Below are 20,487 nucleotides of genomic sequence, written 5' to 3'. Positions count from 1 at the left end.
AGCCATTTATTCAAAGGAACAACACAGCACGTTTGTATCCTAATAGACCCTGGCCATGGCCAGGGCATGAGCTGGATGAAGGGAGCCTCAGAGAGCACATACTGTGGAGCCTGTGTTCTTAGATACAAATTTATGTTTAGGGAAGAGTTCTAGTCTGAGCAGAGGCTCAGGGTGGACGTTCTCAGGCTCCACAGATGACTCGGCACAGCAGACACAGTCCTGACATGTCCAACTTCCCCAGAAGTTGTATTTCATAATTCAGCTAGTCACACTCACATTAAATAACACATACAATCTCAGGAGACATCTAGGCCACTCTCACTGATGTAGTACCTATTGTGAAAGAAGTAGCCTTGGATATTTATAGACCTCGGATGTTTGGGAGAAATAAAAAAAGTTGAACACCCACACAATGAGTATTCTGTGGGGAGCTCTATAATCTTTAATCTTCTTCTGTTACGTAGTGTTTCCATTGATTTCTACTGTGAAGCATGTGGATTTTATTTATATTAAAAATAATTTCAGAAAACTTGATACCAAGTGGCAAATGCATATAGATTTTAGCTTTAGTGGGTTATTTAACTCCTTAAGTTTTGATAGCCACTATTACATTAGGAAAAAATATATAAGATCACTGATAAAGTTCTAAAGCAAAGAAATGGTGCCTAATAAGCTTGCTGAATACTACATTTTAATTGGAGTATCACCTTAATTTAGGTTTCAGTTAATACCTTCAAGTATACATTGTACAGTGTTCATGTAGGTAGCTGTGAAAGCATATTAGAAAATAACATATAACTGGCTTTCAAAATTTGTATTTATATATTTCTTTGAGAACTATGTACTTTTACTACAGAGGAACTGTAACAACTTTACTCATCATGTTTGGAGTTATGCTTGTTTGGAACTGTGATGGTTAGCCTTAACTACATTGAATGAGGACCTGTCCACAGTGGGTTTGCATGTCTGTGGAGGACCCAGCCCACTGTAGGCAGTACCATTCCCCAGGCCCTGAGTCCTGGTCTGTATAAGATTGGAGGAACTGAGCTGAGCACAAGCAGGCAAGCCCTCTGCTCTTGACTGCGATGTGGTTAGCTTTCAAATGTTCCTGGCACCTTGACTTTAGCACAGTAATTGACTAGATTGTGTAATTACCAGCTAGAGTCAAACCTTTCTTTCTTGTCAGGATCCTTTATCACAGCAATGGAAATGAAACTAGGACAGAAAGAAAAACATTTCTAAGGTAGTATAAGCAGCATATTTAGACAAACTGAGACACAAACATATTTAGCTTGCAGAAATAGTTTTTTTAAAAATATATGTAATAAATAATTTGATTTTTTTTCTCTTGTGCTGAAAATTGAATCCCATATCTTGCACATACCAGTCAAGTGCTCTGCCATTAAACTAAATCCTCAGCCAAGAATTAGATTATTTTCAAAAGCAGATTGGACTAATTGGGACTTGAAATAATTCGAGAACTCAATAAGTGTACCCTCATGCCAGCTGTGTTATGGATAAACGCAGTTTCTTCATGCAGTCTTATCAGTGGATCCAAGAAGAGGCGATAATGTGCAGCAGGAGTTTTACTCTAGCATGGTTAGCACCATCATTGGCTCCAACACACCCTGCTGTGTTGTTACATGCTTGCTGACACACAGGTGACGACGGATTCTGCGTGTTTCTTTCCTTTCTCCGTTTTAGTTCTGACAAGTAGATGGGATGATGCGATTGAGGCCCTGAGGAATGAAGTCGCTGTCCAGGGCCATACAGATAATAATGGTTAGGATGTAAGCCCAGGAGAGATTGCTTGGAAACTCAGAACACATAGTTGATCTGTGTTCCTTCCGTGTTGCTTCTCAGTTCTCCATGAGATTAACCGTGGGTAAACTGCAAAAAGGACAGCGTAGATCAGAGGAGTACCTGCGATAGCTATGAAAATTCTGCCTGTGTCTTGGTATGCGTAGTGGGTTGAATAGGAACGGCCCCCATAGGCTCATTATATATATGAATTCTTGGTCATCAGGGAATGGCACTGCTTGAGAAGGATTAGGAGGTGTGGCTTGGTTAGAGTAGGTGCAGGCTTGGTGGAGGAAATGTGTCACTGGAGGTAGGCTTTGGGGTTTCAAAAGCCCACGCCAGTCCCAGAGTCTCTTTCTTTTACTGCCTGCAGACCTGGATTAGAACTCTCAGCTACTTCTCCAGCACCATGTCCTCCTGTGTGCTGCCGTGTCCCCTGCCAGGATGAGAATGGACTAAGCCTCTGAACCTGTTAGCAAGCCCAGTTGAATGCTTTCTTCTCTAAGAGTCGCTGTGGCATGGTGTTTCACAGCAGAGAACACTAAGAAAGGTTGTTATGAATAAATGAGCTTGTGTGGGCGCCTTAGCCTGTGGTATACCATGACCTGGACAGAAGCAAGATTTTCTATCCTGTTTTTATTTTAAATTCTAATTTTGACCTTTCTCCAGTAGCCTCGAGACAATAATTGCTTGCCCTACTACTAAAGAAATGGATGTAGGGTCATGTCAGCCTGCTGGGGTGAAAAGCTGATGTAAATGGGTATAAGCCACCAGCAGGCTTTTGCAGATGGCCCCCTCAAGACTTGCCTTCCCTCAGTGCTATGACTTTGGCTTTACAGGCTAGCTCTGCCATAGGGGACATCCTGTGTCAGACAGCAAGCTCACTGGTCAAGAGCTGCCTGGGACTCATCCTATGTATCTTTCTCAGATTCATTCAAAGTGATGATACTAGGATTTGCATTTGGGCCACTTTCATGTGCATTTCTAGAGCTAGTAGGTCATATTTTTGGAGATCATGAATATAGAAAAATATAGAAATGTGAAGCCTAGCCACTGTAAGCAAGTAAACAAACCCCAATACAGCAGTGCTCCCTTATCCTGGGCATTAGTTATGTGTGCTCAGCCGCAGTCTAAAGTCACTGGTGTGTCTAATGCATTAACTTTGACATAGGCATATAAGTGTGTATGCAAACATGTAGTGATATGCAGGGCTTAGTACCATCCATAGATTCAGAATTCTGTTAGGGATCTTGGGACGTGTTCTCTGTGGGTAAGGGGAGACCATTGCATCATGGAGTCATAGGAATAGGGATCAACACAATAAGTATAAATTATTAAGCAGTATGGACAGTGGTAACATGAAGGAAGGCTTCATAGTGAACCAAGTGGGAATATTAACTATGACAGACAGATACAGTATTTGAGGTAAGAAGCTCAGCACATCAGATGACTGTGATGGGGATAGGCATGGAACTCTCAAAGTGAGAGAAAAATGCAGAAAGAAAAAAAAAAAACCCAAAACCAGAGATAGTGGAGTAGTGTGCCCAGCACCCATATAACACACCCCAGAAGCAGGAGAGGAAATGCTAGAGAGAATGATGGTAAATTCCTTAGGATAAAGAAAGAGCAGCGGCACCATATAGGAAGAGCTCTAAGTGCCATGCAGGAATGGTGAAAAGACCCACAGCATGACAGAATATTGTGAAATTTCAGAGTCTCAGCCCCAAGGAAATCTAGCAACTTTTATAGTAGAGTAGATCATCCACAAAGGTGCATGATCAGGGTAAATAGCCTTTCATCCCTAGGTGCGCACTTATTTTCATATCGAGGTGTAACAAATCATCTGAATAATGCATAATTTAAAACTTCATAATTTATAAGTTCTTGTTCTGTTTGATGAAGTATTTATCAATGTAAGAAGGGCTTACATTTATCAATGTAAGAAGGGCTGTATTTTCTTCATAACTTTTAAAACTAAAAAGAGCTGTAGGGTGGTAGATCATGTTATACAGTTTTATAATTTTAATATAAATATTTAGAAAGTGCTATTATTTTCATTAAATAAATACTTTTCTTTACTCTTGGGGGTTTGTGTGTCCTGTTGTCTTTGATCTCATGTTGGAGCACATTTTTCAGAGTTATGTATACATATGCATACATATATATATGTATGCAAACTACTTTTTTTTTGCAATAGGACATAACACATGTGGTTTGGGACCTCCCCCTTGCAACTCCCAACCTCTGGTGGGGTTGAACGCATGTCCTTACACATGATAGGTAAGCGCTATCCTCAACCCACAAGTGATTATTTTTAAATTCAGTTCTCCATGCTCCTCTTCCTGCTTGTTTCTTGGACAGATGTTATATTCATTGATGTTCAGGGATCCTCTGTCTAGTAGAAACGCAACAAGAGCCATATTTTCTCCTATCCCCAGAAAACAAAATTTAAAGGATGGAGTTAATTTTAAACATTTTAATTAGGTCAGTATCTAAACTATTTCAGTTTATTAAAGTACAAAACCATTGGGCTATTTTACAGCCTTTATATGAGAGTTTTGACATTGGGTATTTCTCTTGTGCCATATCATGACTGGATGTATTTCAAGAACTCATCCACATGTGTCTAGTAGACACTTCATCATCAGTGTGTTGCTAAAGCAAATGGTACCCGGCCACTTTGGACAGCTGCATCCACCTGACCATTTTATGAAGACTTTTAGACTTTGCCATCCAGTGCCCAGCTGATGCTGATAATACAAAGGAACAGCAAGGATGCAGGATGCCATGAGATCACACCAGCCTTCAGCACAGAATCATTTTAATGCATGACAGCCTGCAGACTTCTCCTATACTGATTGGAGTTTGGGTTTTATTTCTTGAGCCCAGGCAGTTCTGCCTGGGCATATGATGGGCAGTTGAGTGTGAACGGAGTGCCTCAGCTCCTCTTCCAGGTGTGCCCTTTCCTTTGTTAGTGGATGGCTTGTGCATTCTTGCCTTGTACATGCAAAGTCAGTGCCATGAAAAGGGAGTCTGCTGCTGCTAATGTCAGTTTCCTTAAGTCCTTTGCTGCCTGTATGCTTACAGTAGTGTGCCTCTAATTACAAATGTCTCCTGGCCTTTAAGTAATGCTATTTATTTATTTAAATTTTATTTATGTTTTTAAAAATATGTTTGTTTTTTGAGGCAGGGTCATATTGTGTATCCCTGGGTGCCTGGAGCTGGCTACATAGAACTAGTTTGCCCTTTAATGCACAGAGATGCTGCTGCCTTCCAAATGCAGAGGTTAAAATAATGTGCTACCACACCTGGCCTAATGCTTTTAATGAAAAATAGCCAAGTGGCAAGTACTAGTTTTTGGTAGATGACTTTAAATTTTTGTGAAGTTAAAATTTTGTGAATTAAAAATTTTGGTATTTCACATAACATTATTGCAATATCTTAGGGCATGTTCCATTTTATGCTGATGTTCTCTACATTTGATTAAAATGCATAACCCAAGGGTTACATGAAGCAGAATAGGAAAGTCAAGCTTCTTAGGTAGTGCCCTAGTTAGCTTCGTCTGTCAATTGCACATGGCCTAGAGTCATCGGACATAGTCTCCATGGATGGCTTGCCTAGATGGCTCTGTGGACATAGTCTCCATGGATGGCTTGCCTAGATGGCTCTGTGGACATAGTCTCCATGGATGGCTTGCCTAGATGGCTCTGTGGACATAGTCTCCATGGATGGCTTGCCTCTGTGGACATGTCTGTGAGGCATTATCTTGATTGCTAATTGCTCCTTGTCCCCTGTAGTCCTTCCTACCCCTAGGCAGGCTATCTTGGATGTATAAGAAAGCCAGCTGAGAAGGAGCCAGCAAGCACACAGCCTTCACCATGTTCTCAGCTTTAGCTCCTGCTTGAGCTCCTGCCCTGGCTTCCTTCAGCATTGGATTGTGATCTGCAAGTTCAAGTAATAAACCCTCCCCTCCCCCCAAGTTTCTCTCGGTCATAGTGTTTATTGTAGCAACAGGAAGCAAATTTGAGTAGTTGGATTGGGCTTTTCATCCAGGGGATCTTGTGACTAATTTGTTCAAAATACATTATCAGAGGGACCAAAATGTGACACATGTATGATGCAGACACTTCCCTGAGTTGCAATACGATGAATTTAGGGCTGGTGGGTGCTTCCAAATACACATTTTGGAGCTTTCTGTGGATGCTAAGATCTCTTGGAACTCACATTGCCTATGGGTTTTGTTCCTTTTTTCTTCCCTAAAAATATGTAACAAAACAGGGAAATGTCAGCTATAAAGGATGGCAGTTGCTCGGACTTGCCCTTTGCTTGTCTGATTTATCCATCAAACACCATCAAACCTCTTGTGCCAGAAAGCATGAAAGAGTGCCTTTGGAGAGGAATCAGTCAAACGTGTGCCAAGGTCTTTAAAAATCTCAGCCAGCTGTTTTGGTATCAGAGGAGGTTTTACAAATATGATACAACAAAATGTTAATTTTTATATCTCTCAACTTGTTTATTTTATTCTTATTTCTTGACTTTATACCGTGGCTGGTGGTTTAAGTGTAGGATATGTCACACTTTTCCCAAATTCATAGGCATGCTGCCAACAGGAATGTCCAAGGTGCGTTCCATCTCACCATTAAGATAGGAGTTAATAATCTGCTGCATTGTTATAATAGTTACATTGTTGTTACTTTGTAAAGCTTAAGCTAGTAGGCAAGGGTTCTTTATTAAAACCTTTCAGATCTCTTCTCCCCTCCCCCTCTCTCTCTTTCCATGGAATTTATTTATTATTAGACATAAAAATAGAAAAGGGTCATAACCTGAAAACAAGAGCTAACAAAAATACATACTTCTCTCTAAGAAAATGGAATTCTTGTTGCCAGTTTGGTTTACTAAATGGCTTCTGCTGGCAGTGAGCTAATTATTGTATTGTGAATGTAGTACGCTCAGAAGCCTCGGCCCTTTACTGCAGAGGTTTTACGTCACTGCAGACTTTCTGGAGGTTACAAATGGACAACATTATGCATCTTTCAGGTTGCTACTTGCTTCAAAATGTGGAACTTTCTGAATGTCATGTCATTACTCATAAAACCTTAAGATTTCAAGTTTGATGAAAGTCTGTTTAATATTGTAAAATGTAAAAACTGAAATCAGAAACAATTACAATTCCAGACATTAATTTTAAGATAAAAAGATAAAGAAGGAAATGGGGAAGAAAGGGATGGGTTTATTGAAACATTCGAAATATGCAATTTCTTCCCATTTGTCTCTAAATGTGTGATAAAACAAGGCCATTTTGAAAGTCTATCTTATTTAAAGGAACATGATAACATTTGGGTGAAAAGACTAGATGGTGTTGTATGTTGTATTTTCACCAGAGTGTACAGTCTACTCTTCTATCTTCATTTGTGTGTATGTGTTGACATTGTGCATGTGTGTATTATATGTACACTGTGTGTGTGTGTCTGTCTGTCTGTCTGTTTGTCTGTCTGTCTCTGTGTCTGTCTGTCTGTGTGTAGCCTGGATGTTGATATTGGTTGTCTTTTCTCTATTGGTCTCTAACTTTATTTTTGAGTCTATTTGTCTTTCTTTCTTTCTTTTTTTTTTTTTTAATTTATTCTTGTTACATCTCAATGGTTATCCCCTCCCTTGTATCCTCCCGTTCTTCCCTCCCTCCCATTTTCCCCTTACTCCCCTCCCCTATGACTGTTCCTGAGGGGGATTACCTCCCCCTCTATATGTTCATAGGGTATCAAGTCTCCTCTTGGTAACCTGCTGTCCTTCCTCTGAGTGCCATCAGGTCTCCCCCTACAGGGGACATGGTCAAAGGTGAGGCACCAGAGTATGTGAGAAAGTAATATCCCACTGTCTTTCACTGAACCTGAAGCACATAGGTTCTTCAAGACTGCCTGGCACTGATTGTATCTCGATAGAGAAATAAGCGCTGAGTGAGATGTGCAGGCACATTGGGCTCTGTCTACACTCTCCACATGTACAGAGGCAAGGTCTCCGTTAAGGAGGTCCTCTCAGAGTCTGCAGAAAGCAAGGAGAGCATCTGGAGAGCCGAGCAAATGAGTTCTCCCAGCAGCAGCTGTGAACACGGGGACTTGGGCTGTGTTCTTAGCAACCTAGGCCACTGTCCTTGAATTGCACATTTGCAACAGTGGTTTGAGGTCTTAGCTGTAGGGGAAAGCTGTATCCTTTTTGGTTATTTGTTTTTAATCATCGTCAGGGTCCCTAGTACTTCAAGTGCATTTATAAGGACTATGCTTTATAGAATTCCCGTTTCCAAAGCGTTCATACAGATCTTACCCACCAGCTTGGCTTTGCTCTCCATTGCCCTGCCTCAAGTTCCCCACCTCCTCTTTCAAGTGTTTGTGCAAGTCTAAGTTAGTGGGGAATGACTTCTTGCAAAGATAAATAAAGTAAGTATGTATTTACACATACATATCTCCTCTGTCTTTTTACGCTGGTAATCAAATATAATGGTGGCTCCTTTGAAGTTGATCTGAGATTACTTAATACACCGTGCTAGGTATAGGGCAGAGTAGAGAGGAGTGCCAGTGCAGTGGGCAGCATAGATGGCGGAGTTGAAGAAGATAGAGATTCAGCAGGATTAGGAGAATTGTTGACTAAACTATGTAGAGAATATGAGTGAAATACCCTGGGAAGCCTTTTAGACATTTACTGGAAGTCTGCAGAGACAGTTGGCATCCCTGCTGCACAGAGTATGACATGTGTGGTTACTTAGGAGGCTTTATGAGCAACGTCCATCTAATACAAGTTAGCTTAATATTATTTATGCTTAAGGAACATTTTAGTGCTGCAAAACCCAGGAAAGGCATTTGTTTTTTCTTTAATATGCAGTAAGAAATAACAAAATTCTGTTTAGGTTAGTATGAAATAGATACTTTAAAAGACAGACGATGAATGAAGAGATAACAATAAGAACTTTAGTGCTTCAGTTGTTGTTTCACAAATTTATTAAGTGAGTTAGCATCTAGAAACTTAAATGGTTTGCAATGTCTTTGAATATAAAGCTTTTTGGCTGAAGCAGACATTGGCTTTGCCTCTTAGTAGTTGTGGTGAGTATAAGATGCAGACCCAGAGTCATCTCAGCCAGGTCTCTATGGCAAGTGTATCATCTGGGTCTTCTTTGGCAGGGGCCTGCAGAGAGGGAAAGTATAATGCTCTGGTTTTAAAATAATAAGATGTGCAGGATGTACAAGAAAAGTCAGTCTGCAAAGCTACAGTGGTGGCACTGTCCCCACCCGAGATGCCAGAGCAATGCGTATTTTATCTGTTTAAAGAGAGCAATAGTAGACTGCAGGGCAGTTCTTGTTTGTTTGCTTTGCTGAGGATTAGGAACCAGGGCCTTGGAGATGCTGGCAAGTGTCCTACCACTGAGATGGATGGTGACCCAGCCCTTAAAGGATCAGTCTTTTGATGGACCAATTTGAGATACTACCATGTTGGGGAGTGTCCTACATGTGGAAAAACCACTGAATGTTGCTGCACGGTTCTGTCTTTGTTCCATAAGAAAAGTCTCTTAAGAGGCTGCTAAGAAGCCGGCAGTTCAGCCTCTCGTTGTTGGTATGAAACAGAATGTCATTTTCCAGGTTTTTCTCTTCTTCTCAAGACGCCGCCGCTTGTGAAGGCTGAGGCTGTGGCACTAAGTGGCTGAGTATTTGCCTTGTGAGTACCAGGCCCCGGGCTTCATTACCAGGACTGGAAAGAAAGGAGGACAGGGAAGGAGACAGAACCAGGAAAATCTTTCGGTTCAGCAGTTGTGAAACTGCTTGCTGTAGCTTAAGCATTTGGAGCCTAAATTACAAAGGCACTCTCAAAGTCAGAAGATTTGTAGGAGGTAGGGGATTAAATGGTCCACATATGTGTCTTTTGTATATATTCCTGATAGCTATTTCCTTCCTACCTGAGCACTTGTTTTATATTTTATATTTGTAAATGATAGCAGCAGAGTATGGTGCTCAGGATAGGCCCCCCTCATACCTATTTTTTTCCTCACACTAGGTCCCATGATCAAAAGTGAGCTGGAATATCTGCTTGCGTGGGTCCTAGGCTTACTCCCCTCCATCTGTGTGTCAGCCAGCCCCCTGAACTGGGAACATCTTATTACCTCTGCAATGCTTACTATTTTTTGGAAGTTAAACTACTTGGCCTGTTTAGAACTCAGATGGAAGCTGTTTTGTTTAGCAAGGCCATTTGCTGGTTTTGGAGACTTCATTTTGAAAATCATCTTGGTGGTCAACAAATAGGAAAATTTCCAGGTGCTGCCACAGACCAATAAAACCACTTCTGGTGTGCTGATTCAAGGAGATAAACTGTTCATAAGCACTGGGAAAACCAGTAGATTCTGGGGGCGTTTGAACACTAGGCATTATGATTAGCAAGGAGCAGTCTCACCTGCCAAGGAAGATTATGAGATGCGAGAAGAAATCCAGCTACAGAAGAAAGTAGAAATAGACCCTAGACGTTCCCAGTGTGGGCTTCGTAATTGGGATCCATTGCTCTTCCAAGAGAATGCAGTTCAGAAGGACACAGGATTTTCTGTTGTTAAAATCAATGAAGTTAAAAGAGCAGCTGCTTGTAAAAGTTAATTTTCTTTGACATCTGCTTTGGTCCCAGTAATAAAAACGATAGTGCTGTTGAACAGCCTGTCTTTTCTAACCCCACATTTTCCTTGTTACTGTGAGATCTGTTTGGAAAATTGTTGCCTTTTGGTTTCAGAAAATGAACAGTGAGTTGTTTGCAAAGGTGATTTGATATGTTTAAGATATATACAAAGCATAATATATGCATCTGTAATTTAGTAAGACACGTTGATAGGTAGGATGCATAGAGCCATCACAGACCCGTGAAATGAAGGGCATGTGATGATATTTTGATAAGGATTTTCTGTTTCCTTTATTTAAAAAATCTAAATTTGATTCTTTTTATCATTCTTAAAGATACATAAATGCCTCTGTCCTTTTTAGTGGTACAGAATTCTGTTCTGTTTCTTTGAATAAACAGTGGTAAGTGACAGGCAGCACCTGACTTTGCATCACTCACCTTGGATTTCTGTCTGGGCGCACCTTTTATATTAGATATTTTCATATCTCTGAGTTTTGTAAGAGAGCGGAAGTGCCTGGTGGAGGGTAAAACCACCAGAGAACAAACCCAAGCAGTATTTTCCAAGTGAACCACGTTTTCTGTCATTTTTATGTGTTTTAATTTAGCTGGTGTTGGGTGAGCAGTTCAGAGAAGAGGGCTGTACTCTTTTAAACGAGCCGCCTTGTTCTTCACTTCCAACCATTTGAAACACCTTGTATTTTAAAGCCTCTATTGTTTCTTCAAGATCCATTTACTAGATTTGGCCACGTGTTTACCTCCTCATTTATTCATGTTCCCATTCTTATCTTCTGAAATAGAAAATCATGAAAAAAATTTTTTTCTATAGGCTTCTTATGAGCCCCTTGAGAATTCTCTTGAGAAACAATTTTACTTATTTTCACCTGTCTGTGTGAGTGCTTGCATGAGTGTACTTGCACCGCGTACAAGCCTGGTATCCTCAGAGGCTAGAAGAGGGTGTGAGATCCCCGGAACTGGAGTTACAGGCAGTTGTGAGCATCAGTGTTTCAGCAAAGATGTGTGCAGAATAGGATGGCAAAGAGCACGCACTTACCTCCAGGGGCCACCCAGAGGTAACAGACTGTCATCGCTTCGGGAGAGAATGTCACTTAGAAAACACAAACTTCTGTAGTTACTTGTCCCCTTTCCTTTTGCTTTTCTCAGATAAATATAAAACTGCTTTCCACACAGTTTTGTAAAAACCTACTTACTGACTTGCTCATCATAGTTTACTCAGCCTGCTTTCTTTTAGAACCCAGGACCACCAGCCCAGGGATGGCAGCACCCACAATGGGCTGGGCCCTACCCCATCAATCACTAATTAAGAAAATGCCTTACAGATGATCTTAGGGAGGCATTTTCTCAATTACGGGTCCCTCAGATAACTGTAGTTTGTGTGTCAGGTTGACACAGGACTAGCCTGAACACTTGCTGTATTTAAAGAAGGACTTTAGATGTCCCATTGAGGTAGCAATGAAAGGGGAAGTGTGAATGACCTTCTGATTGGGAAGTGACGTTTACTGATGGAGTTATTAGTATTACAAGACCAATAGGATCATTGCCTAGGGCAGACTTTCTAAACCTCCTGGAAATGCCTTTGAGGACGAGCCTCTCTCTCCACAGCTGCTGCATGCTCACTAAATCTGTCCTGGGCATGGTGGGAAAATGACAGCAGGAGATGACATGCCTGGACTGATGGAGCTCATGCTTTTGTGGGCAATGCAAGACAGAGTGAAGAAATGAGTAAGAGTTAGCAGTAATGCTAAATGCTATGAGAGAGAGAATACCAGTTGGGAGTGCTGCTTTCTAGGTCTGGTTAGGGCAGGCCTCCGTGTAGAGGTGGCATTTGAACAAATCCCAGATGATGAGAAGGAAAGCTTTGATCATCTTGAAGTCCAAGAGTGCAAAGATAAAGTAAAGCCCTATTCTGAGAAGTGAGGGGTGATGGCAACACATTAGCATCCAGGGATCAGGCATAACTCTTGGCTCCTCATAGGCCATGTGAGCAAGAGTCAGGACTGATGGTGTGGCCGAGAAGAAAGCTTTGTGTGGTGTGTTCAGACCTCAGGTGTTAACATGGACTTAACTAGCTTCCTGTGCCTTAAATGGTGAGAGGTTAGAACAGACACCACTGGAATTAATTTTCCACACCACATCTGTGTGGCAACCATTTAAAGGAGCATTGTTACTTAGCAAAATACATTTATTTTTGTGTGCGTACTTGTATGTATATGGAAGCCAGAGGCCAGCCCCGGGTGGCTGTCACCCACCTAGTGTTTTGCGGGGCAGGGTCTTTTACAAACCCTGAGCCTGCTGGGTAGTCTAGGCTGACTGGCCAGGGTGCTCCAAGGAAGCAGACACCTATTAGTGCTGCCCCAGGGTTCTTATGATAAACACATACCAACATGCCTGACATCTTTTTCTGTGGATTTTGAGAGTCGAACTCAAGTCTTCAAGCTTGAATGGAAAGTGCTTTGCTTACTGTCTCCCAGACCTCACTCTTAATATTGTACCCAATATTATATATACCTCAAAATGCAGGATTATTCAATGATAGCAATCCTTCAAGAGTCATTTTTATTATTTTAAAATCATGTGTATGTCTGTGTGTGGGCATGTGCAGGTGAGTGCAGGTGCCCACAGAGACTAGAGGAGTGTGACTCCCAGGAACTGGAGTTACAGGTGGTTGTGAGCTGCCAGTTGTGGGTGCTGGGAACCAAACTTGTGTCCTTTGAGGAGTGAGCAGCACATGCTTTGACCTGCTGAGCCATCTCTCCAGTCCAGTGTCCATCTTTAAAACAAAATGTATCTAAGCATCACCAAGTCCAGGTTAGTGGTTCATTCCTGTGATAGCAGCACCTTAGAGACAGAGCCAGGAGGGTCGCCTCAAGTTTGAGACCAGCCAGTCTGATCCACAGGGGAAGTTCTAAGCCACCCAGTCACAAAAGCCCAGAAGGGAGGAAGATGAGTCACTTGTTATGCTTGCGTAAAAATAATACTCAGCTTGTATTGCTTACTCCAGTATGCTAGATGTGTTCTTAGGTCTGCACTTCACTGTATCAGGCCTAAGTTGTGCTAACTCGTAGGGTGCTTTTCTTGTAGGAGCCATAATCTGGCATTTATATAGAGCAAATTTTTAGGTTTTCTATTTTAAAAACCCAAATTTGTAAATGAAAAATTTTACTTTTCTTAGATTGCTCTTCACTTTAACTTGTAGAGAAAATGTTTAGCATATCTACTAATAAACATCATGGTACACTAGTATACTGCCTTCCTGGAAGGCTGGTAACTGTCATTTAATTTTGATTTTGATTTCATTTTTGTGAAAGCAGGGATCTGAAAGCCTTTACCTATCAAATGCACAGAGAGATACTTTTTTCATCAGTTAATAGAGTGAATTGCAAGTTCTTGCCTCACATTCTTCAGCTAGTTGTCTGTTACACATCTGTTGTTACTGCTAGGACTGTGGCAGACTCAAAGAGGAATGCAGGAGAGAAACCAATATAGTAGCTTAAGGAGCCATCTGAGGAGCATCTGCGAAGCTATCAGTCTCCTAATGATAGCCGCAGTAGTCATCTGAAGTCAGTGTATGGGTCTTCTACTTTAAAAAGTTCGGGGATAAATTCATTACCATGTCTCCTTAGCCCAAAACCATGTACTATTTTGGAAAATGCCAATTGTTTTGCAAGTTGTGAAGGAGAGCCCTTGGAAACAGATCTCCCGTTTGAGAATAATTCTTGGTAGATATTTATCCAAGTTTGCTTTCTGTTACTGCAGTGAACACCAAGGCCAAAAGCAACGTGGGGAGGAAAGGGTCTATTCCATATTATAACCTAGAATCAGCCAGGGCAGGAACTCAGAGCACAAAGCTGGAGGCAGGAACTGAAGCAGAGGCATGGAGGAGTCGCTTGCTCCCTCGGCCTCTTGTTCGCCACCTTTACCACAGCCACAGTGGCAATCAAGAAAATGCCCCCAGAAGCCCGGCATGGTGGCACACGCCTTTAATCCCAGCACTCGGGAGGCAGAGGCGGGCGGATCACTGTGAGTTCAAGGCCAGCCTGGTCTACAAAGTGAGTCCAGGACAGCCAAGGCTAACACAGAGAGACCCTGTCTCGAAAAACCAAAAAAAAAAAAAAAAAAAAAAAAAGGAGAAGAAGAAGAAGAAGAAGAAGAAGAAGAAGAAGAAGAAGAAGAAGAAGAAGAAGAAGAAGAAGAAGAAGAAGAAGAAGAAGAAAATACCTCCAGGCGTGCCCATAGGGCGGGTGGATGGAGCCCATTCTTCAGTTGAGGTTCCTTCTTCCCAGATGTGTCCAGTTGCGCACGGGGCTAGCTGTTACAGTGTTCAAACCAAAGAGTAAGTTGGTAGAGAGGCTCAATTGGAGCCTCTCTGTTCTGGAAACCAGAGCCGTGGCAGCTTGCTACCTGGGAACGCCTGTCTTGGTAGCTGGTTGAGTGTTTCGCTAATATGGCCCCCAAATGAAAAAATTGAAAAATTTTGCATGTAAGACCATTGTAATAACTTGAACCTGGGAGCCTAAGAGAATTCTTAGCTGGCTTTAATTAGGGAAGAAATTAACTCTTAATTTGAAAACCTCAGTCTTTTAGTGGGAGATAAATTAGCCAAGAAGCAAAATGGGAGGCACAGTAGAGGATGGAGATGCATTAATAGCTGAGGGAAAAGGGAGCGGAGGGTGCAGTTGAGATGAAGGACTATTTGAGGACTCCGCCATTGGAGGGAACAGCTGTCTAGGAGCGCTGGCACGGTGGAGCGGTGCCTGCCTGCTTTCACTTAGAAAAGATGGTTTAATTAGGAAGCTGTGGAAACTGACAGGTGCCTGGAAAAATCGAGCCTGTGTGCTCTATTCTCAGAAAATTGGTTCTTACAGTATCTAGATAGGTTAATTAAGTCTTTTTAGAGAATAGCTTCAGATATGAGACATGGAATGGCTTTAACAATGAAAGTGATAGTAGAGGGATTTGGCAGTTAAGGACTATATTATAGTGTGGGCATAAGGTTTGCTTATAAAATCTGATAACTTTGATAACATTTCTGATGATGTCATACTAGACAACGTTTTTCCTGGATCCTAAAATTTCATTTTTGCTAAAATTACAGCATACTACGGTGTCACAGTATTGTGTTAATTACAAATAACCGTTGATGTGTTTACTTAGGTGAAACCCAGAATGCTTGATAGTCATTATTTGATTAAATGATGCCATACAGTGTTTCATTTTGTTTTGTTTTTGGACCTATTCTGCCAATGAGTTACAACCTACATTAGAATACTTTGAACTATACCTCTATTTCTGGATATAGTATACATAGCTGGTTTGAGAACTTGTTTCTGTTTTCAGGAACTCGTACATGAAAACAATAGTGCGAGATTGCCCTTTAGCAGATTATAAGAACTCCTTTGATTAGAATTAAACCCAGAAGAAACGTTATCTTATTTTGTTGTCTTGAGTGTATTCACATTATCTAACTGCTTTGGGTGAGTGTCTTTAATTTGTAGGGGAAGTTCTGAGCAGGGAATGCAGTTCACATGGCTATGATGTGCCAGAAGTCAGCCTATTGTTGGCCTGACGCATGGTAGTTATTGTAAGGGTTTGGCTTTCAGTTTTGGCTTCTGAGGTTAATTTGAGGTTGTATTTTAGTATGACGTGCTCTTAGTTGGGTTTGAGCTTTAGAAGATGTCCTTGGTTTCTTACAGTGGTTGTTAAAAATAAGGACAGTATGGGGGAGTCTCACAATTGCTTAGCCATAAAGGTTCCCTCTCCTCAATGCCCCCATTACCTTAGAATCACACTGGGAAGTTTTTATACGTTGTAATGCTTAGAGCTTTCCCCATTTCACTCACAGAGATAATGTGCTTGTGAACAGAGGCTTTTGCACAAACTCAGATGGACAGGGCTCTTTGCTTATGTCCCTTTCTCTTAATTCCAAGCCCAGTAACTTAATTCATGTCCTCAAGACAACTGTAGTTAGCTTTTGTTTTGCTTCTCCATCCTCCTGCCTCAGCCTCCCGAGTGCTGGAACCTGTAGTTATTTAATGCTGACTAATTAATAATTAGTTCCTTGATTTAGAGCACAAGTTTTCCCTTATGTTTGTACACTGCATCCCTGCCCTGGCTTTCATTCAGCAATCCTGTTTGCTGGGAGTGCTGCCTGTGCAGGGTTCTGACCCTTTTCTCTCATTTCAGCTTACGGCCAGGTCCTTGCCTGCTGTGCAGGCTGATGAACGACTTCAGCCTCTGCTCAACCACCTCAGGTAATGTGAAGGCAAAACCTTGTCACACTTCTTTCTTTCTTCCTTCCTTCCTTCCTTCCTTCCTTCCTTCCTTCCTTTTCTTTTTTGTTTTTGTTTTTTTTTACAAAAATGCAAATTTTATTTAAAATGCTCAATTATAATTATACAAATTAATTATACATCCTAATCTACATATGTACTTAACTACCTCTGGAAAACATACAGAAAGCATTTACAAAAATGGAAACTAAGAAAATGTCCACTGATGACACTTCATCTTGTGTCTACATGTGTCAGTGTGACACTCAGCAAAGACTTCTAGTCTTCTTTCCCCATTATTTTATCAGTCCAGAACTTAGGCTAAGGTGACACCTAAGCAGTAAAGACCTATGCTAATGCTGATCTGAGGAGCGGCTTCCCGGTCTTAGCCTCCTTGGCTGTGTCATAGGATCGCTCTCTTAGTCACAGCATCTGAAACCAACATTCAACACACAGCCCTCCTTCTCTTGATAGAAATCATGCTCGTCACACTTTTCAATGTTAAACTACTGTCAGTTTGCAAGAACTAATGTTTTTATTAGTTTAAATTCTGTTAATCAACTTAAATACTTGCTATGCTTGACTCTAGGATGCTGGGAAAATTCATTCAATAAAAATGTATAAACTGTTTGCTACATTTATATCAAGTTGAGAAGAGATAACCAACTTTATGGAAAAAATGTAGAATTAAAGTGCTTTTAACTTACTTAAACCAAAGCCAAGGTATACTTTCATCTGGAATTGATGAATGGATAAAGCTTGTTCCTAAATATAAAAATAACAAAGCTTTTATATTTATAAAACAAACAAAATATAAAAGAAGGAAAAATATGTCATTACTATTTGCAAATAACATTTCTTCCCTCTATTATTTTTAAAACTCAGTATTGAAACAGTGGCTTTATTAAATGTGCTTTTTTTCCATTTATCACAAACACGAGACTTGTCACTTTATAGAAATCATCCTAAAAACATCATTTTTAGTGATTACATGAAATTTTCTTTTACAGTTGCATCATAGTGTATTTATCACTATCTTGAAGACACTTAGACCATCTCCAATTCTTTTGCCTGCAGTAATAATGTCATTGAAATGATCCATAGGAGATATTTAATGACAACTCTGCTGGTTAAGCCAATTAAAAGCATGAGTCTTTCTTTCTTTTATTAATGTCCTTTTATTAATGGCTGGACTAAGAGTGGGCTCATGATTCCAAAATCTCTCTTGGTGCCCAAGCTCAGGAATACAGTGTTTTAAAGACAAACCCGCAGTCCATCAGTGTTCAAGGTTAGCAATCTTTTCTAGATACCTCAAGACAATCATGTATGATTTATGCTTCTTCTTAGTTATCTTTGTTTCTGCTTAAGCTTGCACAATGACCACTTATTTTGGTCAATGTGTCTGAGCCATGGCCAGGGTCACGGACAGTCCCACAATCACTGTCAAGACAGATCTGGCTGTTAAGGGGTAGAGGGCTGAGACTTGTCCAGGCAGACACAAAAGAAAGTCAGGACATGAGCTGAGTCATTCTATCTCACGTAAGCCTGTACCTTTATCTGTAACTTAGGTTATTTTGTTAGGATAGTTTCTTAGAAGCAGAATTACTCTGTCAAAGTGTTAATGACTACTTTAAAGATTTCAGAATATATGTATTTCTTTTCAAATGTTACTCTACTTACGTCCTCATCCTGTGCCTGACCACCCAGGCCGCTTTAACCTTGAATGAGGCGGAGGAGCCAGGAAGTGGCTGCAGGACACCTGGTCAATCATAAAGCTGCTCCTGTGGCCACACGCATCTCAGCTCTCATGAAGAGCGGCTTATCGACATTTATTATCTATTTCTCTTTTAGGGTGAAGTTATGAGTTGTGTTCTTTGCTCAGTTATTGATAGCATCTCCTGACTTTATTTGATCTCAGGTATTTAAAGTATAAAACATTGTAACTCTGGTATATTTGCTCCATGCAGTTCTCTCTACTTTTTTTGTTTTAAAAAAAAAAAAGCCTGATTACATTTACACGATGCAGTGTAGTCAGTGAAAATAGTGTTTCTCTTTAGGACTTCTAATTTTTAAGGTTTTAAAGATTTGTGAGTATTTTACATGCCTATATGTATGTGCACTGTGTTCAGGGTCAGGGTGGGTATCAGATGCTCTGAACTGCATTTACCAAGGTTGTTAGCCTCCCTGTTGCTGTGGGTACTGAACCTTGGCCCTGGGCAAAAGCAGCCAGTGTTCTTACCCACTGAGCCATCTCTGTTCTCAGCTTTCTCTTCCCCTTTGTCACTTAGAAATTTTACATCCTGGTATTTTTTTATTTTTCATTCTTTGCTGCCCCTTTCCTTTCCTTTTCTCCCTCAGGGCCAACAACTTTCATTTTGCCATGCAAGTGATATTGGGGGGCAGGGTATGGTGTGGGGTATGACTAAGACCTGTGTTTTTGGTGCTGAGTAACATGCATCCTATAAACGTTTGCTTCATATCCTCGAGTGTGTTCATGGGCCAAGAAACCCAGACCTCCAGTTTGCGTGTGTTGTTCAGTCTTTACTCTCTGACACTTCTAAACCTTTTGATTTTATCTTCAAAGTGTCTCTCTTGCTTCACGAGCTTGTTCTCTGTTCTCCTTAACTCAGCTTTCCCCTCTCTGATGTAGTTCCTACCACTCCCAGATGCCATTATATTCTTGGCTTTAGCTCTTCTGTCTGCTCTCCCCACCACACCCCCAGCTTCATTCTACTCGAAGCTTTAAGCCTGAGCTTGGTGCCTGCTCTGGAAGTCCTGCTGGGCAGAACTGTAACCTGGTCACTGGTTGTTTGTCCTTCAGTTCAGGTGTCATGTTCTCTGGTCACGTAGGTCCCTTCTTCTCAGCCTGACCCAGATGCCTTCAGTGGTAGTTTCCTGCCATCCAGACTTCCTTCATTACAGAATTTGATGCTGTTATAGTCTGCCCAGGAGCCAGGATAATATCCCACACTTACTAACTACAGTGTGCTCTGCAGAGAAATGCAACTTGTGCCATTTATGCTTTCTTACTTTTTCTTCTGAATGAAATTTTTATATTTCGTAAATCAGTTTTCCCTAAACATTTTGCTGCTTCCAAACGTAAGACAAAGAGGTTGACTTCTGGCTCTAGTGAATACTTGATTCTCTGCAACCATGATGGATTCCCCTTCTTCTGTCTCAGTATGGTAATTGTCACCTCGAATTTAGATTAACTACTGACATCTCGTTGAGTCCTTGAAACTTGCACAAACTGTACATTCGTTTAGGGCTTTTATTCTCTGTGGAGTTCATTCGAGACTGGTTGCTAGGCAACGAGGGCTGATGTTGCTTTTTTATTGTTATTAAACCAAATGGCTTCTCATTTTATTACTGTGTCAGAGACATCTGTAGGTAGGGTGGCAGCTGGTGTGCATAGCTTGGCACTTCCTGTTCTACAGAGTAACCCCGAGGAATATGTGCCTTTCAAGCATATTGGATTGTCTCTTGGCTGTCAAGTATGATGTTTTTCTTTTTATCTTCCTTTTTTTTAAGGTCAAGGTGGCAAAGAATTGGGCTGAGGATGTAGCTCAGTTGGTGGAGTGCTTTTGTAGCAAGCAATAAATGCTGGGATTGATCTCTCTAGGATGGCATCAACAGGGTGTGGCCACACGTGGACTTGGGAGATAGAGGCGGATGGTCTGAACGTCAAGGTCATTCGCCAGTGTGTAGCGAGCTGAAGGTCTAGGATGCCAGAGACTCAGTCTCAAACAAAGAAAGAAACAAG

General features: G+C 41.1%; 1 protein-coding gene across 3 annotated transcripts in view; it reads left to right on the top strand.

The window, feature by feature from the left end:
* PRIM2 (DNA primase subunit 2) overlaps positions 1–20,487 on the top strand; it is a 218,895-nt gene that overhangs the window by 113,913 nt on the left and 84,495 nt on the right. For 2 of the 3 annotated variants that reach the window (XM_084754859.1, XM_084754860.1), the window contains one exon: positions 16,639–16,706. In XM_084754859.1, coding sequence (XP_084610985.1) covers positions 16,639–16,706 — 68 coding nt within the window. Of the gene's footprint in view, positions 1–16,638; positions 16,707–17,734; positions 17,870–20,487 lie in introns of all 3 variants that reach the window. The other variant, XR_014774011.1, reaches the window with a different exon arrangement.

Source organism: Acomys minous (assembly GCF_964271855.1).
Source record: "Acomys minous genome assembly, chromosome: 13".
Lineage (NCBI taxonomy): Eukaryota > Metazoa > Chordata > Mammalia > Rodentia > Muridae > Acomys > Acomys minous.
Note: the sequence above shows the minus strand (reverse complement) of the source record. Positions and strands in the feature narration are given on the sequence as shown.